Here is a 25850-nt window from a genome sequence, read left to right on the forward strand (position 1 = left end):
TAGCAAACATTTGGATTGGTATCATTTAGGTCAGTCAAAATCATAGGACTGTGAAGAATAAATTAGCTCTTAAGGAAGAAAAAATAATTTTAACTGTGTGTGTGTGATCAAAGCACAGGTGTGAAAGCTTGCCTACTTCAAAGATGTATTCTAATGTTTCATTGTTTAATCTGCTTAATCAGAGGTAAATTGACATTTGTGTTGTTATAAATCCTCTTTCAATGAGTTTTGAATAGTTCTAAAATTTTTTTTCTATTTGAACAGAGTCCAAGTCTTCCTTCCTCAGTGGAAAATGCCCGTAAATGAGCTATTGATGTAATACAGATATACAGAGACAGGATAGTCTTTCAGTCCTTTTTTATACTTATTTGTGATGTCCTCTCTTTCTTGTCACTTTCAGAGGGTTACTTACGATCATTTATCATGCTTTTGTTGTTGTTTTTGAGGGGGCCAAGAGTACAATGGTGGCAACTTTATTATTTAATGCTTTTTATGTATAAAACAAAATCCAATCCTATATTTCCCTTGGGTACATCATGGATTTAGATAGAAAGGAATATTCTCCATGTTAAAATGATAATTACAGCATCACCAAGATGGACAAAAGTGCTCTACACTTAAAAATTTGAGGAGTGAAGTGAATGTACTTTTGAAAATTATTGTGCACTGATGGATGGAATCCTGTTAGACTTTGTCCAACTGTCTGAGTCTGATTCTGTTACTTTATTAGCTTGATTATTTGGGATATATGGCTTATTCTCCTGACACCTCAGTCTGTATACAAAAAGGATAATGATTTCTGCCCATGACTTAATTTGAAGAATATTTAATGGCAATAAAATAAAAGTCTTCGAATTCTTCAGAGTAGGTTTTCTGTTACCTACAAGATAGTCTTGGGTTCAACATTGATATTTCCACATTTCAGGAGATATGTATTCGTTAGTTTTCCCCTGTATATATCTGGCCCATCTCCCTTTGCAACCTAGTTTTGCCTCTTCACTCTTGTAACGGTAAAGGACTTTGTCCCCGCTCTGTAGATGGTGTGCTCCACAGTGGCCGTTCCCTCCTTCAGTCTCTCTCACTGTCTAAATCAGTGTCTCTGCTCCATCCCTGTAGTAAGTACTCCGGTTTGGGAAACAAGATGGCGCTACGCTGCTTGCATGAGCCTGCCCCTTCTACCCAGCCACCCCAGTCCAATGGAGGAGGGGCTCTCCCTTTTTTATGAGCCACAAAGCGCATCTCCGAACTGGCTGCTCTGTAAAGGCATTACAGCTACATTAAAATGGACTCTTCCTTAGGCTGGCCTTCAAGACTTTTCTTTTAAGCTTTGCTAAAAAGCTGCTAAGATATTTATTGATTCTGTACGTTGGGGAATTAGTGTTACGAATAAGGGATGACGCTCTGGTGAGAAATATCCAGAAACACAGAACTGATTTTCTGCGTTTCTGAAAATGTTTGCTGCCCCTTGCTGAGTCTAACTTAGTTCACAAAATCATTAAATGTTTCCCTGTGTTGGCCTCCTCCCCGTTCTCTCCAAATTAGGGAAGGTGATAAAAATATCCAGAGCAATGCCCTAGTTCTATAAAATGACTTTTTTCATTATTTTCTAACTGGTGGTATGTGTAATGATAACGTACGGTTGAGTGTGTGCACTTCAGACTAACACACGACTGCTAGGTTGTCTGCCTTCGTTTTCATTTTATTGTTCTGTGTTTTGTAGAGCAAAGAGCTTACAGCTTACCGGAGCCACCAAGAGAAAAAAGGTATTTTAACCCTTCCAGATTTCCTGAGGGACTGCTTGATCCATCTTTGGAAATGTGTGCACATCATTTTTGATACCTGTTCAATAGTTTGTGAGACGTTTCTGCCTAATGAGCCTGCCTGAATCCTTTGTACCCTTTGTGATCTGTATGGGTGTAGGTTTGCCAGCTGTTCCTTTCAGTCCCCAGATGAACAGGCCTCAGGACCGGGGACAGAGTAGTCTGGGGTTATTTTCAAAGCCAAACACTTCCAATGTACAGCAGGATGCGGAGCAGTGTGAGACCACCTGCTTTAGAAAGGTATCAGGTTCTCACTAGGTCTGTCCACTATGACAGGAAGACTTCTTGTGGTAACAGACCCCCGCGGTCAGTTTTAGAAAGTGCCTAAACATCTCTGCTGTCTGTCGTTGTAGAGTATCGCTTAGAAGTGTTAAGTGTGAAACAAAGAATAAACGATGCAGAAAGTACTTTGAGCGTTATGAGTTTTCTGATTAATATGAAGATTTGAAAGCTGTATGCCTAAGCTGCTCTTTTCCCTAGAAGGTAAAGCTGTCCTTAGAGTAAAACTTGGGCAGCTGACTAGCAACAGGCTGGATTGCTGCGCTCTGTTGGTCTTGAGAAACTAACTGCTCGTGAATCACACTGCGAAATAGCCCTGGGGTTATGTCAGAAATGGTATAAGTGCTTGGCTTTGAGAGACCATGGGAAAAGGAGGAAAATGGTTTTAATTTGGGTGCCATTAATGCTCAAACTCTGAAACCTTTTACCATATAGATCAAGAGCGATTATTTTGCTTTAAATCTTGGACTGAAAGTATGAAGAAGAAGGAAAAAAAAAAATCTCCTTTTGCTCATTCCTATTTTTTGGAGACCAGAATAGAAATTCTGAAACGATAAAACAGAGGAAGACTAAGAATGCCCTTTGAGAATAAGCTGCTGATGAAAGGACATCAGGGCAATGATGATGGTGACAGCGGGAGCAGCAGCAACTGACCGTTGTTGGGTGTTTTTATGTGCCTGGCACTGTTTTAAGCTGCTTACGTTTATTACTTCATTTAAGCGATTTGTTGACTAAGTCTGGAATTTGTTCATCATTCTGGTCATCGTTCTGGTTAGAAGTCTTATCCTTGCTATCTTTTTAACAATTGGAGAAGTAATAGACTGATTGTAAGGATTTTTTAAAAATCAAAAATATTTTCCATTAAGAGAGGGATTTAAGACTGGAAGAGCCAATGTCAGAATTGGTTAAATATTAGCCTATAAAATGTGTTAACTTGGATGAGATGTGTAGGGATGTATTGGATGGGATGAATATTTTTCTCATATTCCTCATTCTTGTTTTCTTCTTCCTGTTCTTGGGTCTGTCTTGGGTCTGCATCCCGAAAGCATCTGACTTTCTTAGTCACATCCCCTGGTGTATCTAGTAGAATAGATATTCCATCTCCCCTACTATGTTCCTGATACCTTGTTGGATACACCAGTAGGGTCCCTGGCTAGACCTAATGCTTTGCTTTGGTCATGCTATAGACATTTACTTGGGGGTTTGCCTTCTTTGGAATTCCCTTATTTATGTTGATCACTTCGTTTCTGGAAAAGAGTGCAGCCAGCTAAAAGGGGGGCTCACTCCAGACCTTGCAGGCTCATTCTTATAGGAGCAAGCACTTCATCTATCCCATCTTAGGATTATATGGTACAACTCAGTTATTTTATTGCCACCATCTACCTTAAATCTGATACATCTGTTACCTTTTATTTTTTTTTTAAGAAAATGAGAATCTGGCTGTTCAAAGTTGAACTTTCACCTGTGTCAGTTTTCAATTTGGATAGTTGGAGCTTTTTAAATACTTAGATGCCCAGTTCTTTTAAAAAATAGGTTATAGATATAATAGGTTAAGGATTAAGATATCGAGGCTATATCCATATTATTAAGATACTTAAAATATCTGTTTACCTATTGAAAAGGTAATGCCAAGAATCTCTGAAGAATGGGGCTTGTAAAACTGTATTGTGGGTAATTCCATTGGTCATCAAATTGATAATAGAGTTAGGCATTCTTGTTCTGGGATGTTGAAAGAGTTTAAGTAAATTTTTCCAGATTCTTATAAATTGAAAAGCTGTTTACATTCTGTTGTGAAATCAGTTGAGGATTTTTCCTTTCTGAGTTCTTCTCTAAAGTACCTAATTTTTACGTAAGTGAATACCACATAGTTAAATTAGATTTGAAACATGGAATCAACCAACCTTCTACATCTGCCCAGAAGTTACACTGTGTTTCCCATTGTGATAATCTGAAAGTGGGTCATGTCTATGATATTCATGTGTCTACCAGGTTAGATGATTCAGAGTTTTTAATATTTAGTGTTTCAGTTTTTTGTTTGTTTTGTTTACTTTGTCATCTTGGTTCTTGTCAACCTTTGGAATTAAAGATTAAGTGGTATGATTTTATGTCTTTTTTTTAAAATAAATTGCAGTGCACCTGTAGGTTTTAAATCAAAACTGTAACATTGTTCTTGATACAGTCTTCTGTAGCATAGGGAGTTGGGAGTAGAGTCTGGTAAACAGGAACTCATTTTCTTTCATTTGAGAGAGTGTAGTTGTGTTCCTGCTGGGAAGCAGGGGAGAGGACTTCTTCACCTCAAAAATCACATTGACCTTATCATTCTTCAATTCTGAGATTTAGGTTTCCGCCCCATATTCTTCTTCTCTTAGACATTGGGTGGCTCTTGGTGGGGTCCCAAAAAGTGTTCCAGAGAGGATTCTTTCTCAGCTGTCAAGTGTGCTTTTTTCCCCATTCCAAAAGTGAGCCTGTTGAATATTATTCCACGAGGTTTGCAAATTAGGATGCTTAAGACACAAGAGGTATGGAAAGTTACAGATATATTAACCAGTGATTTATCGAAGAAGGTGGCTGTGGAAGTAGAAAGGAAATAAGAGGGTCTCAGTTCCTTGTGTTATTCTGAGTAGTGCAGGGCACTTTCACTTCTGTTTTCCATCTTTCCTTTCTAACTTTTTCAACTGTTTTCTCTCAGTAGCAAACCCAATTTCATGGACTGTGCAGGGTTTGAGTGGCAGGACACCCACTGTCCTGACTATACCTGAGGTAGCTCTGAAGTAATTTATTATTTATGCTAAATGCATTCACTGAGGTTTGAACTCTCAATTATCTAATATAGAGGTCAAATAACTTGGTTTTGTTTAATATGTACCAGTTAAGTACTTATTATATTTAAGCATGAGAAAGGGCCTTAGAAATAACTTAGTCTTTGATCAGATGAGAAAAACTGAAGTCCTAGAAGTTGTCTTCTAAGTCGTTTTTGTAAAATGTAATCATGTGTATTTTGGTGCATATCAATAGTATGATTGCTTTTGAAGGTATTTCCCAGAGATGCATGTATTAGCCACTAATGCTGACAAGTAAGAAGTTTGAGGGATAGGCGAGACATGGGTTATGAAACGTTCATTTTGGAAATTGTCTACAGAAGTGTTATCTGGTTTGACGTGATACTTTTGTTGGTCTTTAATATAGTCACTCTTTCTTTCTTTCTTTGGAATAATATTAGAATACAAGACCATCAGAGAAAGTTCTAGGGGAAATATAAAAGTTCCAGGGAAATTTCCTCTTCATAGCTGGGACTTTTTTTTTCCCTAAAGAATGATTCTGTGGATTAGAGGAAAATCAGTGATGTTCAGTGTGTTCACAGGTTGGGTACAATTACCTCTAACTTGCCTCTTATTTGGGGGGAATTTCCACAATGTTCTCTCCTTTGCAACCTAGAGCCTCAGATTGCAAATAGCCTGATTGAGTGGGGGAGATGGAACCATGAGGCAGACAGTCTGTTTCTCAGGCTGTATTGACAAAGGAAATGTGTGTCTGCTGAGTATTATCTCTGTTCTAAAAATAAATAAAATCCAGTTTGATGTCGTTGGTTATTTGGCTTCTGTGTGCTAGGAAAATTCTATTAGCCTAGTAAACAGGGAGATGAATGTTTTCAGAGTAAAATTATAAGTGTAAGATTTCCTTTATTTCTCTAATATTTTAATATGAAAATTTTAAAGTATGCAGAAAAGCTGAAAGAATTATATATTAGAATACCTATTTCCACCACTTAGATTCTGTAAGTGTTAACATTGTGAGATGTTGCTTTATCATACACTTATCCACCTATTCATCTATAAGATATATTTTTAATAGTTTCTATCCTTATCTTTAGAATAACCATTAAAGCCTGAAAAATATATATGTGTAAAAATAATATGTACAAAATACATCTGTGTGTTTGTATACACACACACACATACATACACACACATCTGTATGACTGCTCTCTTTTGCTCCCTCTGGTAAGTTTTATAAGCTGTGATAACAGATTCTTTTTTGTAGAATTCAGGAAGAAGAATGGGATAAATACATCATGCCTGCCAAATCAGAGTCTGAAAAGTACAAAGTGAGCCGAACTTTCAGCTTCCTCATGAACAGGATGACCAGCCCTCGGAATAAATCTAAGGTAATCAAGGTTTTATGCCTACCATCTATAAAGCGTAGATGCTCAGTTTCTGAGCAGTTAGTATAGTTTCCACTTTCCCTTTAAAATCATTTACCTTAGGTTTTGTACACACATATTTAAAAACCTCTATATTCCTTATGGGGTATGGTCCAAGTCATTGAAAATACTGAGACCACTTCATCCTGGGTGCTGTTACATTTTGGCATTATCCCACTTCTTGGTGTGTGGCCCTTCTGTCCTGATAGAACACGTAGAGACTTGGTATGACTTTTGTAAGTCGATCGGCTCTGAGCATTTCTCTTTTCTCCCCACTCTGCTGCTGCTGCCACATCTAAAGACAAAAGGCAAGGATGCCAAAGACAAAGAGAAACTGAGTCGACATCAGTTTGTCCCTGGAACATTTTCTGGGACTCTACAGTGTTTGGTTTGTGATAAAACGCTCCTGGGGAAAGAGTCGTTCCAGTGTTCCAGTAAGTTCTCGGGCCCCATGTGTGCTGTCTTCGTGCCTGCTTTGCCTCCCCAAACAGGAAGCTCCCTGAGAATACTGCCAGTGCTAAGTGTGTTCATGTAGACTTTTGTTTTCATGTCTGTGTGTGGTTTCATCAGGAAGCAATGACCCAGGATGTTTGAGTCAGTACTTTGTGTCCACAGGCGATAGTCTCTCCTAGAACCCAGACTGTTACACCTCACTGCCTTCTGATGTCTCCACTTGGACGTCTGAACAGCATCTCAAATGGAGCTCCGTTCTCCCCCTTCTGTGCCCACCTACAAACTGACCCTCTCAGTTTAATGGCAGTTCCATCATTCCAGCCAAATGCTCGTGCCGAAAACCTTGGAGTATTTCTATATACCTCTCTTTCTCTCAGTCCCACACTCTTCAGCATTCCTCTTGGCTCTATCTTCAAAATATACGTGGAAGTCAGCCTCTTCTCACCCCTGCCACTGTTATCACCCTGGTCTAAAGCCATCATTTCAGTAGCTTTGCGACTGGTCTCCTTGTGCTTGTACTGCAAAAAGCATAGTTCTCAAAATCTCAGTGCAAGCGAGTTTGTCAAGGCATTTGTCCTTGTGTTCCGGATCCTCCGATGGCTTCCTGTCATCCTGAGGATGGCCAGAGCCCTGACAGTGGCTGCAAGGCCCCCATGGTCTCTCCTGTCATCCACTCCTCCCACTCTTCTGCTTCAGTCCCTCTGGCATCTTTGCTGTTCTTCCAATACTCCGGGCGTCAGGCATGCTCCTGCCATGGGGCCTTTCCTGCGGTTCGCTCTGCCTGCAGTGCTCTCCCCTCAGTTAGCTCCCCTCACCTCCTTCAGGTCTGCTTCAGACAACACCCCCCAGTCAGGCCTTTCTTGACCACCCTCTGCTTGGCTCATTTGCCCCCTTTTCCTCCTTTTTATCCCACTATAGCATTCAACATCATCTAACTTACTCTCTGTTCTGTTTGTCAATTTTATTATCTATCTCCTTCACCAGATATAAACTCTACGAGGGATGGATTTTTGTCTGTTGATTTTGTTCTCTGCTGTATCCACAGTGCCTAGAACAATGCTTTTGCATAGCAGGGGCTTAGTAAATATTTATGGAGTGAAAGAATATTTCAGTGCAAAAGAATTTAGGCCCAGGCAGGTGAAATCCATTTCATGGTGTTTGTTGGTGGCCAGAATTAGGGGAACATTTGGGGGGTGGGATGGGAGTACAAAGGGAGTGAAGAGCAGAGGAAGGTTATATGTAAAGTTCTTCATTAAATTCCTAGAAATGATTAAATTAAAAATTTAAATGTATCCATTCACACTGTCTTTAATGATGCCAGTTTCACTGCATGCTTGAACCTTGCTTTCCTTGGAGACTTGATTTCTTTCTTTTATGTGACCTGAGATAGCATCAAGCAAAATAATAATAAAACTACTCTAAAAAATAAAGTCTACTAATTAAAAAACAGATAGCATCAAGCAGTTCAGCTGTGATTTAATTTGCTAATTTTTTAGAAGTTTGCCAAAAGTATTGTTTGTGGATTTTTTTTTAAACATTCATTTTATTTATTTATTTGGCTGTGCTGGGTCTCAGCCACGGCACACAGGATGTTTTAGTGGCGGCATGCGGGATCTTTTTAGTTGTGGAATGTGGGGTCTTTAGTTGCGGCATGTCAGATCTCCACTTACGGCATGCGAACTCTCAGTTGTGGCTTGTGGGATCCAGCTCCCCGACCAGGGATGGAACCTGGGACCCCTGCCCTGGGAGCGTGGAGTCCCAGCCACTGGACCACCAGGGAAGTCCCTGTTCATGGGTTGTTAATGGCTTGCCCCCATGTCAGCAGTCAGTTTATGGGTTTGATGGCATATGTTTCATCGGTTGTGGCTCTTTTCTTGTTCATAGGGCTGGATCTCTTCAGCTGTACCCCCCAGCCACATCCATGACCTTTCTCTCCCCTCATTTTAAGACAAACTCCTCAAGTTGGGCAACCTCCGCTCACTGCTCTGACGTCTCTTCCTGCCACTTCTTCCTTAACCATCTGATTTTGGCCTCTGTTCCCACTACTTAACAGATGTCTTGCCCTTGACCTTAGCATCTTTCCTCGTTACTGTTCTCAGACTCACTGATCTCTCTCCTGTTTCCATGTTTATTGTCCCTTTGTGTAGGTAGATGTCCTCTTTTCCATGGCACACTACTCTTCTGTCTACCACCTGTATTGTCTCCTTTCTCCTAGCTTTGAGTACCCTCCAAACTCAGTTCTTGGGCATCTCTTCTTTTCTCGGTATTGTTTCTAAGTATAGCCATCCAGTCTTTTGTTCTAAAATACTGTACTTAAGCCTGTTCTTCCCAGATTCACGTCTTTATCGCTCACTTTCTAATTCCATATTTCTGGTTGCCAAGAGAGGCTGAGCCCCCATGTAACTTGTGGCTATATTTGAGCATTATGGCAGAGCTACAGTGTAAACCAAGACTGTCCCGGGCACACCCTGTCTGTGGGCATCATCACCCAAAGATCTTCTTGTCTCCCAGACCAACGTGTCTAACACCGACCTTACAGTCCACGTGCAGAAGGCTGTTCTTGCTGTGTTGATGGTACCAGCTCGAATGTTGGGCATGTTAACTCTTAGTTCCTCTTCCTCCTGGCACCCCAGTCCACGTGGTCCCTTTTTCATTTCTTCTCACTGTTCCTGCTCTGGTGGCTTCTCATCACCACCTCTGGACCGCGGACAGCAAACTGTTCTAGTTTCCCCCCTCTCTAGGTATTTTCACTTACAATTCATTCTGGATACTTTCACCACCTTAATCTTAATGAAGCACTGCTTCCATCCGCCCACATATGCTTGAGGACTTCTCTCTTTTTTGTTTACTGGACTAAGCCCAGGCTTTTCAGATGTGCATTCGGTTCTACCTGCATCCTGCCGGCTAGTCCTACGGTTACTTCCCTGTTCAGCCTTGGTTTACAACCAGAGGCCTTGCCAGGCCTGTTGTCTTTTCTCCCACTGTGTATGTTTTCCTGCCTCTGTTCCTTCACTTACGATAATCTCCTATCTCTCAGTTTTCCCTGCTCCTCTACTTCATCCAGATTTCTTGCCTCTTCTTGGGAGGTCTTCCTTGACCACTGTGGCCTGAGTTCCTGCACATCACACTTAGGAGCTAGTTATCCTATCCATTTTAATACTGGGGCATGTACAGCCTCTTCTGATTTTAACTACTAGCATAGACTTTATGTTCTTGGAGGTCTATAGTCACATAATGGTTCTTTTGTATCCCCTACAGCAGCTATCGCAAAGCTGGGCCCTTAGACACTCATATGTAGTTAATGATTACTGAAAGCTTAGGGATCACTGAAAGGCAAATTCTTGCAGTGCAGAATATGTTGGTTCATACTGAGTTGGTCAAGTGGATGGTCATGAAAGTTTTAGTGGAAGATGGAAATTGCTGAAAGTACATAGATTATATTTAGCTTTTAAAATGGTCATTAATTTTTTAAAAAAAGGCAGCGGAATTCATAGAAGATACAAGGTTTAAGGAGAAACAAAATTATCCAGACTTTTACCGCCTAGAGAAAATTGCTATTCATATTTTTATGGAATCCCTCCTAATCACTAAAAAAGTCAGCTTTGTATGCTAATGTCTCATTTGATGATATCAGATGTGCTTAATTGTTCCTTACTTGTTGTGCATTTAAGTTTTTTCCCATTTCTTCACAACGTAAATAATGTTGCAAGGAGCATTCTTTTCCACATATCACTGCCCACATCTTTGATCATTGCCTTAGATTAAATTCTAGAATCAGTTTGAGTATATGTTTAATTTCCTCTTTAACCATAGTCTTTTAGAAGTTTTAAGAGTTACAGTTTTGGGGGGAGGGGAGTATTGGGCATTTAAACTTTGGTTATTTTTTACATTGGGTAGGAGAATACAACGTTCAGACTGCCGTTATTGGTAAATAATCCTACTTCATGGTGTATTTTTAAATTGTGAATATTAATATTTCTAATCTTAAAAATACAATATGATATAAAACAAATAATATAAATATTCAAAATCTTGGTGTCTGTATTCTTCTTTATTAAAGCCTGAGTTGCTAGTTTTCCACAAATATTGTATTTCTATAAAATTCTCCTTGTTTATAAATAGATTTCACTACCTATATTTTGATGTTACATTATTTGATGCACAGAAGTTTAATCACAACTTCACTGCATATTTAACTTTCATAAACTTAAAACTACCCTAATGCGGTTAAATGCCGTTTATAAGAATTTTACTTTGTTTAAAATTAATATTCTTCTTGCTTTCCTTTTGTTTGTATTTCTCTTACCTATTTCTGTGTTTTTAATTTGAGGCGTGTGTCTTTCATCTAGCTATAGGTAATCTGTAATGTAACTGAGAGACCTTGTTTTATAAGGGTTTTTTCCTTATTTACATTTAATTTTACAACTGTCAACTATCTTTTATAGTTCTTTGCTGTTTTCCTTGATGTCTGGTTCAGCTATTTAGACCGTGTGTTGTTGTCTTTTATCTTCTTCAGGGATTGGGCAAGATATGCTCTTTTAATACTTAACTAATGATAACTTTAAGGCTGTGTGAGGCTTATTATTGAATACTCTTATTTCCCTTATAGTTACCCTTTTTTCCCCCTAGCCTCTGTGAGTATGCTGAATTCATTATTATTACTTTTATAATGTGTGTTTAATCTTTCAGGAATAATTTTCTATTTCAACAATAATTTGATATTTGTATTCAGTTCTGTGTCTCCACTTAACGGTAATTTCTTAGATGTGATTCTTTGGCTTCAGTGCACGCTTTTGCTCTTTTTTTTTTTTTCCCTTCAATAAAGCTGACCCATTCTGAACTCTTAATTTTGATTCTGCTTTTAATAGGCAATAGGATTTCAGGTAATTTTTTTTCCAAGAAGGTTATTGGAGTAATCTGTTTTCTGAAATCTTGTGTATCTAAGGGTATATCTTCGCTTCTTTCACACAATAAAACCAATTTTATCTGGCTAAGTAAATTCTTCAGTCAAACCTTTTCCCCTCAAGACTCTGCCAACAGTGGTCCCTTATATCTGGGCATTTAATATTATAGTACAGTAGAAAGTTCTGGGGCCGGCCTGTCCTCATTCCCTTGCTGGTAACCTGCTTTTTCTGCCTAGATGCTTGAGGACTTTTAATTTTTTGATCGTAGGGATATTGTCAGACTGTGTCTATAGAATAGGTATAATTTAATGATTTTTTTTCCTAGAAAACAGTAAGACCTTTTGATTTGCCTTTTTTGGTTCTTTTTAAGCTTTCTAAAAGTTTTTGTCAGTTGCGGCTGTCAGTTGTTACTTCTGACCTCATTTTTCTGATTTCTTCCTTAGAGAAGTGTGATCTGTTATCTGTCATATTTGTATGACATCTTGTTTGATAATTATACACTTCTTTTTCTCCACACTCTGGAGGGACTCTTTCAAGTTTAATTTCATAGCACTGCTTTGATACTTTGTCACATCGAATCTTCTCAATTTGGTTTAAATTCCGCTCTCTTGCTCTTTTTTCTTCCTTGTAGTTCTTTGTCGTCTCACAAAGCTCTGTTTCCCTGTCATCCTGTTGGCCTATGGTCACATCCTATACTCCCTTCACGGCCTTTTGGTCCTATTTTATGTCTGTTTTGTGTCTCTTAGGGAGGACACATTTCAAATATCCAAATTTTTCTTCTCCATTTCTGGATTTCATAATATTCAGTGGCTCCTTCTTCCTGTGAGTTTTCAGTATAACTTTGTTCTGTGGTACCTCCTAGCTTCTACTTTTTTCCTTATCCTTTCATTCTCTTGTTCTGGGGTGAGGAGAGAGCCATGCCATTTTGATGTTTGCCTGCAGGACCAGTACGTGGACCAGCCTGTCTTCTGCTCACTGGCCATTGAGGTGTTGGCTGGGTGCCGCCGAAGACCTACAGCGGGAGGAAGGTTGTGGGCTCAGCATCTTGCTCTATTCTCAAGGGGCTGCAGTCACTGTTTGACGGGCCTCAGTGAGCCCTGCTACCCTTGTGGAAGGATTTTTCTCCTGAAGTTTCTGATAAGCCTCTAGCTCCTCCATGTGCACTCAGCATCTCAGGGTGGGGTGGGCAGGATGAGGCTGTGGTGGTAGGTGATGTGAAGGTGGGAGGGCAGAGGGGGCAAGAAGACAGCAGCCTGGCAGGAAGTAGTCCCCGTGCAGGGAGCTCTCTGAGCCTGCGGACACGAGGGGGCAGGCAAAGTGTTCCCTTACTTCTTTCAGTGAGATGCGGCCACGTTGTTTCGTGAAGTAAAATGTAGGCAAGCTGCTAACTTTTCTCTTTTAATTTGGTTTCCTCTAGTTAGTAGGAATTCTCTCGGAGCCTGACAGTACATTTTCTCTAGCATTGTTGTGCATTTTCTTTCTTTCCGTCTTCATAGGCGTTTTCCCTGGGTTGCGAGCAGGCAGTTGCCATATGTCAGAAGTCCCTTACTAATACAGGGCATATAGTAGTACATGAGTCCTCAGGCAGACACAGAAGTGTATGTCATGCATGATTTCAGGTTTCATAATCGATAAGACCCTGTGCAGAAGGAATCTAAGATATTAACAGTGCGACCGTCAGTTAAGTCTGTCCATACGGGAGTCGATTGTACTGCACCATTTTATATAAGGGACTTGAGCATCCCCAGGGGCTCCTAGAACCAGTCCCCCGAGGACACCGAGGAAGGGCTACAGAGGGTATGCCCCCAACAGAACTTCAGGAAATTCTAAAGAATGTACTAAAAGCGATCCAGAAAAATGATGGGAGATGCGAGAAAGAATGAAGAACATGGACAGCGTAAAACAATAATACTGTCCGCTGGGCTTAAACCAGCAAGATGAACACCTAAGAGGGAGAGGAAGTGAGGTTCATATATTCAAATATCCTTGTGTGGTTTGAAGGACCGTAAAGCTATTCATTTCAGATTTTACTAAGTTAAATATGAATGTCAAAATATCTAGGGTAAAAATTATTAAGCTAAAAATATGTCCCATACTTGTAAAAACTAAGAAAGTAATTAGAAAAAATATTTAATTGATCCAAAAAAAGCCAGAGAGGAATAAAAATAGAAAAGAAAGCAATATAAAGCACAAAGTAAATGGACAAAATAATCCAAAGAGAGCGCTGATTACCGTATAAATTGTAAAAGGGTATATAAAATACAAATTACTAAAAATATTAATTTAAAAAGGACAAAGAGGGAACTCCCTGGCGGTCCAGTGGTTAGGACTCCGTGCTCTCACTGCAGGGACCGGGTTCAATCCCTGGTCAGGCAACTAAGATCCCACAAGCCACTCGGCCAAAAAACAAACAAACAAAAAACAGATTGTCAGAATAGATTATAGAAAATACAGCGTTATATTGCTGACAAGAAATATCTAAAGGTTTAATTTTCAGAAAGATCTAAAGTAGAGGAATGCAAAAGGATAAGGATACACTTGTATTTCGACAAACTAAGGGAAAGAAAGCAGATGTAGCCATGTTATTATCAGGCAGGCAAAATAGAATTTAATGCAAAAAGCGTTACTAGATGTTCTGCTCTGGTGGTGGGGCTACATGTGATTTAAATATTTTTTCTTTCCTTTTTAAGTTTTCTAAATATTTTTAATGTTTATGTGTTATTTTTATAATGACCCTTAAAAGCATGATGTAGTCGTATGCATTTCACTTTGCAGATTAACTTAAATAAGATGGACACTTTTCTATCTTTTCCTTTCGTTCCAGACTGTAATGCAAATGTACATAAGGGCTGTAAAGATGCCGCCTCTCCGTGTACCAAGGTAATCTCTCAGTCGTGTGTGAATATCACATGCTTGTATGCAACTTGTTGCTTCATGTTATCTGTTTAGGTTTTTAGATTTACTAGTTATTACTGTCTAGAGTTATTTTTAAAGTGGTCGTTGTGGTGATAAAATAACACATGCTCAAAGTGTATACCTATTCAGTTAACTATGCACTTGTAGAAGTAGAGGGAACGCTCCATTTGTGCTCCATGATGTGGGTGGGTTAGGCTTTCTGTCAGGACCTGCTTGGTTTACCAGTGCAAACCCTGAGCATATGTAAATGAAGTCTAGAGCAGTAATTCTCAAACATCAGCACACGTCAGATTCACCTGGAGGGCCTGTTAAAACACGGATATCTGGGCCCCGCTCCCAGAATTCCTGATCCAGTAGGTCTGGGTGGATTCTGAGAATTTGCATTTCAAACATGTTCCCAGGTGGCGCTGCTGATCCTGGGACCACAGTGTAAGGCCCCCTGGACTAGAGGATGTTCTCTGTGTTTGGGGGTGGGCTTGAGTGGATGGAGGTATTTATCATTGCGTTCCTTTGTCTCCCACTCTAAAGCCATGCCAGAAATGCACATGAGTGAGTGTGATGATCCTTCAGAGGGAAGCGTGGAGTCCCCAACTCTGTGTTACTTGAAACACACATTGTGTCAGGTCACAGAGTTGAGGATGACATTTCAGTGCTCAAGGTCATTGTGTCCTGTAGGCGGGAGGAATAGCCAGGAACAGAAAGAACAAGTAGGAGAAAGGCAGCGCTGATAAGAACTCCTTTTTGAGCCTGGGTTTGCACACAGAACTGGAGATTTTCGGTTCCATTGGGCTTTTACTAAAGCTGGGATCTTGCTGAGACGTGCTCGTGAAGCACACCTTCCTTATAACTTGCTCATCTCATTGTCATCACATTTTTCTCTTTGTTGTGTTTTATGTCTTTTGCTTTGAATTCCTCTGTTTGAAATAAAATAACAAAGAAAATGGTATAGATGAGAAGCCTGTTCTGGGTAACTGTAGTCCAGTGGTGCTTTGATCTTACTTTTTGCATTTCTAATGTTCTTTACAGAAATTCCAAGTGAAATATAATAAGAACAAACCGCAGACCATCCTTGGAAGTAAGTGATGTGGAAAACGGCAAGAACTTTTTTCAGTTTCATACATACACACATTTTTTCCAATGTAAAATACCCCATCCTTTTGTTCTCTCATTTGCCCAATTATTGCTTCTTTCATTGCATATGCTGGGTGTAATTGGCATAATTTTTAGTTATACAAAGAAGTCAAGAATGTCATAAACTCTGGCAGACTACTAGCCTTTGCGCTACACGTACTGTATGATCTTTATATTAGGGAAGGCTGAATGGAGGAGGTATTATGATGTTGCCTCAATTTTAAGATGCGAACTAGTGTAATATGCACTGCGCTATTGATAACAGCCTCTTGGGGGAAAAGAGAAACACTACATTAAATGTACATAATTTTATGTTTTCCTAGCAGTGGCACATATTTATCTTGACCAATACATACCATATGCTTCTTAAGAATCACAAAGTTAGGAAAAAGTCTTCAAGTTGAGAATCTATAGATTCTTATCAGTCTCTGTTGCTCCTTATCAGAGCAACCTGATACTTTTTAGTAGCCTTGCCTGAGGCTGTGATCTCATCAGCTACATTAGGATGGCCGTTGAAATTTCAGGGCATACCTGAGTTTTGTTTGCATATGCTTAAACTCAGTGGTTCTCTTTTTCTTGAATTAATACATTGTTGAAATGTAAACAATTTCTCTTAGATAATTGGCAGTCCATGACAGTCATTACATTGCTCGGGAGGATCAGTCACACCACTGTCCTGCGTGAAAATCCTTTGATTTGATGTGAGCAATTTTGCAATTTCTTTGGCCTCAAATATCACATAGCTTGCCTTGTGGCAGGCATTTTAAGTTTGTGGTCACTTTTCACTTCAATGCTGCCATAGTGTGACCAGTGTTTTAAAAGCCACTTGAATCGGGGATCAATGAAATATGCAAATTAATGTTGACGTGTGACTGTGTGTGATGTTACACAAGGGTAAACTAGTGCAGGCAGTAACAAGTGTGACATTGTTTACTCCCCTGCTTCTTCACCAGAAGTCCTTTCGACCTCAGTTGGAACGTACTTCTCAATTTCATAAGGTTAAGCATGAAAATAATTTAAAAGCATCTTAGAATTGATAGAATACCATCTGTTCCTCCTCTTAACTTAGGAATAACATTAAATCATACATGTGTAGAATCCTTTGTAATATCTTAGGGTCCCATACAAGTATTTTTCCCCTTTACTTAAGAAAGGTGTGTGCCAAGCACATAATATCACAGGATTGAAATATTTTCAGAGAGTCACTTTTTAATACACATCAAATGTAAATGCGTGGATGCCCATAACATTTCAGACTGACCAGAAAGGCACTGAGGCATCATTTCATTTTCCACACGTGAGAGAGAACAGCCCAGCTTGGCTTGAAGGTTTCATCTGCCTGACATTCTTATACCATAAAGAACAGACGCCCCAGCATTGTTCCAATTTGTTTACATGCTCTGTGTGTGTGTGTGTGCTTGTTTATACACACGGTGTACGTTCTAGTAATAGTGCTAATAACACCTTGTATCTAATTAAAGCTGGCTCTAGGGAGAACACGCAGTGGTTTATGGGCAAGCAGTCCCAGTGTTTCCCCATTCCATTTTCTTGTCTGTTTGTGTAATTCCAGCCACCCACAGTCTCCAAGTGGATATGCTGAAGCAGGCCTGCAGCCTGGGTACCAGGAGGGTGTGAACTGGAAGGGACATTTGAAGCAGGTGTTGGGATGTGGCAGGGAGACTAGTTTCAAGTCTGGGCTTGTGACACATTATAAGTGGCCATTGGAGTGTTCAGCTTTCTGGCTTTTAAGAGACCATCTTTACTCGTTGGGATTACTGCCCGCTATGGAAACCTCATGAAGCATCCATTCTGATTTCCAGATTCTTCATTTAGAGACGTCCCACCGCCTGGGCTCTCCTTGCACCCTTCCTCCTCCATGCCTGTTGGGTTGCCGACGGGGAGGAAGGAAGCAGCAGGGCAAGTCCATCCATTGTCCAGAAGCGTTCCAGGCATCACCTTGGAAAGGTAAGGCTCAGTGTGGTCTTACGCCTTGACGTCTCAGAGCTGCTGCTGGGACTGACTTTTCTCCCTGTCCTTCCAGCTTCAGGAGGTCAGGGGCATCCTTGGAGTCCGAAAGTGACGGGAGCACCTGGAAAAGCAGGTCTCAGTCTGATGAGCTGTTCCAGCCCATGGGCTCACCTCCCTCCACGGACTCCTTCTTAATGGAAGGTGAGGAGAAGACGCCTTTGCATTTACTTGGGTTTCTGTGAGCATTTGCCGAAAAGAATGTTTTCTGAAGGATGTAAGATGGAAACGTTTTCTTTTATTCTTTTTAGAAGAATTCTGTTTCATGGTGTCACTTAGCTACAGGTTCTTCTGACTAAAAAGAATGCAAATTGAGCCACAGAGGAGACTCCCAGATAGTGACCAAGGAAACATGATGCATCTTTTTAAAGGGACGTATTCCCCAAAGAATATGTCATAAACGTCATGAAGAGAAAGAAATATGTGCTTGTTCTTCTTTAAAAATGTTTTACAGCTATTGATGAATTGGTGTAGGATCATACATTAAAAATACATATTTCAGTTACTTAAGACTGGACTTGCCTGGATCGCTGAGATATTTATCCCCATATGTTGCCTCCTACTTCTAGGGGAATGAAAGCATTTTTAAAAAACATGTTTTTGGAAAGGACAATCTGGGGAATTGCTTGTTGTATCCTAGCGTTACTAATAGGCAAAGGAAAACCAAATGAAGGGAGAGTAGTGTTGAGAGAAGGGGGTGGACTCTTCCCCAGGAATCTGCTTATTTTAAATCCATTGTCATCACATCTTGACTCCTCTGAGCTAGAATATCTCTAAGGAGTGCCATTTGGACAAATAGAATTTAGTTTTCCTGAAAGGGGTATATGTGTGTTGTCAAATTCTATCAGAAAAATCTGTACTCACATGTGACTGGAGGCCTTATACCCTGCTTCATGTTTATCCTAAGGACGGCAAGCCAAGTAAAGAACAAATAAAGTGGACAAGTACAAGATTCAGTTTTGAGTAAACAGCACAAAGCAACCCAGGGCAAAAGAAATCAGTGGGTTTAAGATTCTCTATGCACATCGTGGACTCTGCAGGTTACCAAAAATAAAACTAAAATAGAACAAGTCAAAAGGAAAACAAACAAAAGAATCTTCAGTATATATATACATATTTTTTTGGCATATACACGATCACTATTTTAATACCTGATTCTGCTTTGCTTTCATGAGGGCGATCTTGATGTGAACAATTTCGCTTGTTTGGTTTCAGATGTTTCAATTGCATATCACAGTATTTTGGCTTAGTTGTTTCTATGTTCATAGCAGGTTTCTTTAGGGTGATGAAGCCATAAACATGGGCACCTGTGAAGGTCTGTTTGTGTTACGTGTGTTCACCCACTTCTGGCTTTTCTTTTCTGTCTTCAACGCACATTAGATGTCGTGGATTCGTCTCTGTGGAGTGACCTCAGCAGTGATGCCCAGGGGTTTGAAGCAGAATCTTGGAGTCTGGTGGTGGACCCCTCATTTTGTAGTAGGCAGGAGAAGGATGTCATCAAAAGACAGGATGTCATTTTTGGTAAGCATTTCAAACATTCTCTCTGGGCTCCAGCAGTGTGGTGCCGAGGAAAGCGCATGGCATTTGAAACCAGACATACCTGGATTCAAGGCGAGGTTCAAATCCCGGTTCTACCATTTCCTAGTTACTTGGTCTCAGATAAAATATTTAACTCACATGGACCTCAGTTTTTCCTTTTGTAAAATGGGGATAATGATACTCTGGATTAAAATGTTGTGAGGCTTAAGTGAGTCATTGTCTGTACCCGGTATAAGCACATTTTATGTCTTCTACCCTTTTCTAGTTTACTTAGGCATGGTCTCTACTCTTTCACCTCTCCTGTTGTACGAATCACAGTGACTGTTCACATATTTTAAGATAGGGCAGTCAGGGCTGCTGCATGCAGGGCCCTGTAGTTTGCCTGCACGCAGCCAGAGACTGCGACTCACATATGCAGAGGGACTGGCGGCACCTGGCTTAGGGCCGTGTGTGATTGTGTGCCTCAGTCCTGAGTATGGAGTTCAACTGTGGGAGGCGTTACGATTTCATGCTATTTGGGGTGAAGGCCGTCTGAATTAAGGGAGGTTAGATTATAGACTAGTTAGGAAAAAAAGAACTTTAAAAAATTTTCAAGTATGGAGTAGATGCTAAAAAGTGGTTCCAAGAAGATACCTTACTTTAAATATGAGATTAACTCTTAGTTTTTGCTAATCCTGTGTGTGCAAAGCATGGGCCGCAAAGGCCGGTGGCGACGACGGCCGCTTTTCTCCTGTGTGAAGTGGTGGTTATGTAGATCAGAGGAGCCGATGTGTAGTGTGCTGACATCTAGGGCTGTGCAGGTGGGAGCTACCTTGGAAAGAGTGATGCTGTCCCCTTTAGTATGTCTCACTTAATGTACTGTAATTTTTCTTCATTTATTTCTTGATTTCATATATTATTAAAAATAATCTCACCCATGTGGGATGAATTATCATGTCGTGTAGTTCACAGCATGGCCTCAGGGTCAGAAAGTCTTGTGTTCTAGGGAAAATCCTTCACCTCTCTTCTTCACATCTCTCTTTTAAAGATAAGGAAAATCATTCCTATTTTGGGGGTCATAATAGTTAAATGGATTAACGGATATGGTAGATGCTTAGCATGGAGTAGGTGTTAAAAATATGGTAGGATACAATAATTAATAATAATAATTTAAAGTTAGTCAGTTCCCAATTAGAGTTTTGTTTATGATAAAATAATAAACAAAGCTACGTGTAGATTTGTTTACCCTCCATGGCTGATGTTTTGTGTTCTTTTTCAAAACACGTACATGAGTTTGGAAATATTAATCTAGAACTTGTACTTCTGATGCTCCTACAAATTGGGAATTATTGTTTTCTCTCATGATGCATTTTTAATATTGAGATATAGTCACAAAACATTGAGATATAAAATTCACCCCTTACAGTGCATAATCTATATTGTAGTGTATTTGTAAAGTTTTAGTATATTTATAAAGTTGTGCAACCATCAACCACTGTTTAATTCCAGAGCATTTTCATCACTCCAGAAAGAAACCCTGTGCCCATTAGCAGTCACTCCCCTTTGTCCCCTCCCACCAGTACCTGGCAACCACTAATCTACTTTCTGTCCCTGTGAATATGTCCCTATGAACATTACAATATTTAGTGTTTTGGGCCTGGCTTCTTTCACTTAACATATTGTTTTCAAGGTTCATCCATGCTGTAATAGAAATCAGCACTCTGTTCCTTTTTGTGGCTGAGTAATATTTCATTGTATAGATATACCACACTTTGTTCATCTAATCATGACTTGATGGTCATTTGGGGCTGTTCCCACTTTGGGGGTCACATCATACTTTATGTTTAACCTTTTGAAGAACTGCCTGTTTTCCAAAGCAGCTGTACCATTTTACATTCACACCAGCAATGTATGAGGGTTTCAGTTTCTCCACATCTTACCAAGGCTTCTTTATTGTTCATCCTTTAACTTACAATTATTGTAGTTAAAGTGGTGTCTCATTGTGGCTTTGGTTTGTATTTCCCTGATGGCTAATGATGTTGTGCATCTTTTCATGTGCACATTGGCTATTGGTGTATCTCTTTAGAGAAACATCTATTCAAATCTTTGGCCTATTTTGAAGTGGGTTTTTTTGTTGTTGTTGAGTCATAAGAGTTCTTTATATATTCTGGACTCAAGTCCCTTATCAAATACATGATTTGCAAATATTTTCTCCCATTGTATGGGTTGTCTTTTCACTTTCTTGATGATGTCCCTTCATCATGACACATTGTTTTCTCCTGGGGAAAATGGAATTTCAGAGGCAGATCCAATAATAGAAAGGACCTACTGTTGTATACATTGAGGAACTTTATTATATTTAATTCAACATAATTCACCAAATTAATTGTGCTCCTACTCAATACAAAACACACACACACACACAAAAATGAAAGAAGGAAAAAGAAAGAAAAGAGGTAAACTAAGTTACATTTTATAGAGCATTCAGGGGAAAATAAAACCTGGTGCCCAACTGAAGATACCTAAAGATGTTAGCTGGTTATATTATGAAAGTTTGATACATTGGATTCTTACATCTTGGACTTGACTTATACATATCCTCATATAATGTCTGGAAAAAAGAGAATAGTTTAATATTTTGAGCTTACATTAAATGTTTAATTAATGCTGACTTCAACAGTAGAAGAATATTATTATTCCTAAACATTCCCTCTTTTTTTTTTTTATTTGTGTAACATACAGTGTTTAGCTACTAATTTAGGTCAATAGGGATACTTTTTAAAAAATTGAGGTATAATTGACATACATTATATTAGTTTCAGGTGTACAACTTAATGATAATTGTCTATATTGCAAAATGATCACCACAGTAAGTCTAGTTAACATCAGAGGACACTTGTTTTTTTAAAGCTTGTTTCTGCTCACCTGTTTCAGAGCTAATGCAGACAGAAATGCATCACATCCAGACCCTGTTCATCATGTCCGAGATCTTCAGGAAAGGGATGAAGGAGGAGCTGCAGCTTGACCACAGCACTGTGGATAAAATCTTCCCCTGTTTAGATGAGTTACTTGAAATCCACAGGCATTTCTTCTATAGTATGAAGGAGCGAAGGCAAGAATCCTGTATTGGCAATGACAGGAATTTCGTCATCAACCGAATCGGAGATATTCTAGTACAACAGGTGAGAAAGATTTAAAGGTCTTAAAACCTCAAAGCCTAAAGGTATGCAGACTGTCTAGAGTATTCAAAGCCTGCAGAGAACTGGAATTGATTTCATTATGATCATTGACAGATGGGTTTAGCTGGTTGTCTTTTATTTGATGTTGGTGTGTATGACCGATGTCTAAGAGCTTTTAATAGCCAGTGACTCTTCTGTGTGTCACAGGACTCGTCTGGAGAAAATTTACTTAGACTTTTTTTTTTTTTTTTTTTTCTGCACTGTGCGGCTTGCAGGATCTCAGTTTCCCAAGCAGGGATTGAACCCTTGCCCTCGGCAGTGAAAGCGTGGAGTCCTAATCACTGGACCACCAAGGAATTCCCTACTTAGACTTCTTGATGTGATGGGCTCTCTAGTAACATGCCTTCTTGAGTGGCCCGTGATATATCTCCAAGATAAGTGCTGCTAATTTTAGGAAGAGTGAGGCAGATCTATTATCATGAAAGCCCTGGCGTTCATGCCTGGGGGATAAGACAAGCAAATCTCACTCAAAGGAGGCACTTTTTAGGTGCTTGGGATGTTTGAAGCATCAGTGAGAATGGGCTGTGCCACTCTCCTAGTTAAAAAGAAAAAACACCTTACTTTTGACAATTTGTATTGGTCCCCGATCTCTCTGAAAGAGGCTCTGCATTTAAAACATGCTAATACAGAAGTTAAATAACATGTATCCAGCAGCCTTAACATGGCAGGGACTTTCAAGGTACTTCCATTATATTACCTCACTTAACCATCACAACACAGTGAGGCAAATATTTATTTTCCCTAAAACTGAGGCATGGAGAAGTAATGACTTTCTCAAGGCCACACATCTCATAAGTGGCATAGCTGGGATCTGAGTTAAGAATATATCTTTGTGATATCCACAGTGACATTCTGGGAAGGCTTTCTAACATCACTAGTCTGTAAGTCCCAGTGAGTCAGGGAGTCTCGTCTCTTTGGTTACCACTGTATTTCAACACCTAGAACAGTGCTTCGTACTATAAGTATTTATTGAATGAAGGGCTCACTTGGGAAAAACACACCGGGAATTCACTCCAATGCTATGTTTTGCAGTCACTTACAGCATTTGAGGAAAGGCATGGAGATCTATCGCTAATTACTTTAGTTTGGTGTTCTCTAAGTAGATGCCAAAATGTCCCCTCCAAAATATTAATTTTGTATCAGTTTCACCCTGTCACACACACCAGTTGAGTTTAGCTGTTGGTCTATAGGTTAAACATTTAAATATGCTTAAATACGAATATTTTTAATACACAAAAAGAATCCTGGCAGTTGCCCAAAATCTTCTTCCTCATGTCTAACAATGTAAAAATCCACACTAGTAATAAGTTTCTAATCAAAGCACTATCTGCTTTGCATATTATCTTTAAAGTCCTAGACCTGTTCCATCTTCATAATTCACCTGAAACATACACCGTGCCATGTTAAGAGACCGTAAAGTACTTGGGAAGACAGTTTGAATAAAAATGTCTGATTGTGTCTTGGTGAACTTGAATCTGAGTGAGTGCATTCAAAAATGAAGTGCGAGATTATTTTATCATTTGAAAGTATTTGCATCATCTCTCTTTCCTTGATACAAACAATCATGACTTTTAATTCTAATCATTGAAAACATTTTTTCGTTCTTGTGTCACTTTCATAGTTAACAAAAATTTCACATCTTTACCAGATATATTTTTTATTTAATTTTATGGAATTGGAGGACAAGTTTTGGGAAATTGGCTATTACACAGGGTGAGCCTGGTGGTCTTTTGGATGAAAAGGAAAATCTTCGGTGTTCAGAGAGAAGGATTCAGTCTGCTTTTGTGTTCCTGTTCGTGGACATGCTTAGTGGGTATGGAAAGGGCTTCCTTCCAATACTATGTAAATAAAGTTATCTCCTGAAGAATATATTAACAAAGTCCTCAGACAATGGCTGTGGAAGTGGCACTCTGTAGGAGCAGAGGGAGAGCAAGCTGTTGAAGGATGTATGAGAGAGTCTGGGGAAATCCCACACTCCAACCTCGGGGACTCCATAGATCTCAGGAGGCTGGGCTGGAATATGATGGTAATTTAGTCAGTGGGAACTTGCAGTGTTGGTGAGAAGTTGTGAACATGTGGAACACACTTGATATATACCAGTGGTTTTCCAATTTCAGGTACATAGGAATCTCCTAAAGCTTGTTCAGAACGAGGTATTCTGTGCTCCCAACCCCTAGTGTGTTGTTTGATAGGACTGGGTCGGGGGGTGGCATTTTAAAATTATTTTTCCCCAATGGTAATATCTTACAGAGCTATAATACAGTACCACAACCAGGATACTGATAGGGATACAGCAAAACGCCAGAACATTCCTATCACAATGAGGATTCCTCATCTGGCCATTTTGTAGCCACACCTACTTCCCTCCTGTCCCCAACTGCTGGCAATCACTAATCTGTTCTTTCTATAATTTTGTCATTTCAAACCAGTTATATAAATTACATGCATGTTAGATAGATTATATACACAGTATGTCCCTTTTGGATTGGCTTTTTTTCACTCAGCACAATTCTCTGCATCATCTAGATGGCTGTGTATGTCAGCAGTTCATTTATTTTTATTGTTGAGTTGTATACCAGGTATGAATGTACCACAATTTATTTATTTATTTATTTATTTATTAACATTTTTATTGGAGTATAATTGCTTTACGATGTTGTGTTAGTTTCTGCTGTATAACAAAGTGAATCAGCTATACATATACATATATCCCCATATCCCCGCCCTCTTGTGTCTCCCTCCCACCCTCCCTATGCCACCCCTCTAGGTGGTCACAAAGCCCAGAGCTGATCTCCCTGTGCTATGCAGCTGCTTCCCACTATCTGTTTTACATTTCATAGTGTATATATGTCCATGTCACTCTCTCACTTCGTCCCAGCTTACCCTTCCCCCTCCCCGTGTCCTCAAGTCCATTCTTTACGTCTTCATCTTTATTCCTGTCCTGCCCCTCGGTTCATCAGAACCTTTTTTTTTTTTTTTTGATTCCATAGACACAGAGCTCTTAAAGCTCTTTTGAATTTCCTAAGTACTGAGTGATAAAAAGTGTCTTTTGCTATGTTAATGAGGTGTCTTTCGTTTTATTTTATTTTATTTTTTAACATCTTTATTGAACTATAGTTGCTTTACAATGGTGTGTTAGTTTCTGCTGTATAACAAAGTGAATCAGCTATACATATACATATATCACCATATCTCCTCCCTCTTGCATCTCTCTCCCTCCTACTCTCCCTATCCCACCCCTCTAGGTGGTCACAAAGCCCACAGCTGATCTCCCTGTGCTATGCAGCTGCTTCCCACTATCTAGTTTACATCTGATAGTGTATATATGTCAGTGCCACTCTCTCACTTCATCCCAGCTTACCCT

General features: G+C 39.6%; 1 protein-coding gene across 1 annotated transcript in view; it reads left to right on the forward strand.

Moving 5' to 3' along the window:
* Positions 1 to 25850, forward strand: part of ARHGEF28 (Rho guanine nucleotide exchange factor 28) — a 310128-nt gene that overhangs the window by 209645 nt on the left and 74633 nt on the right. The window contains 9 exon segments of the mRNA XM_060143115.1: positions 1721 to 1763; positions 6141 to 6264; positions 6602 to 6734; positions 14482 to 14537; positions 15600 to 15648; positions 17525 to 17669; positions 17746 to 17873; positions 19110 to 19250; positions 22182 to 22429. Coding sequence (XP_059999098.1) covers positions 1721 to 1763; positions 6141 to 6264; positions 6602 to 6734; positions 14482 to 14537; positions 15600 to 15648; positions 17525 to 17669; positions 17746 to 17873; positions 19110 to 19250; positions 22182 to 22429 — 1067 coding nt within the window.

The sequence above is a fragment of the Lagenorhynchus albirostris genome, chromosome 3 (assembly GCF_949774975.1).
Source record: "Lagenorhynchus albirostris chromosome 3, mLagAlb1.1, whole genome shotgun sequence".
Taxonomy (NCBI): Eukaryota; Metazoa; Chordata; class Mammalia; order Artiodactyla; family Delphinidae; genus Lagenorhynchus; species Lagenorhynchus albirostris.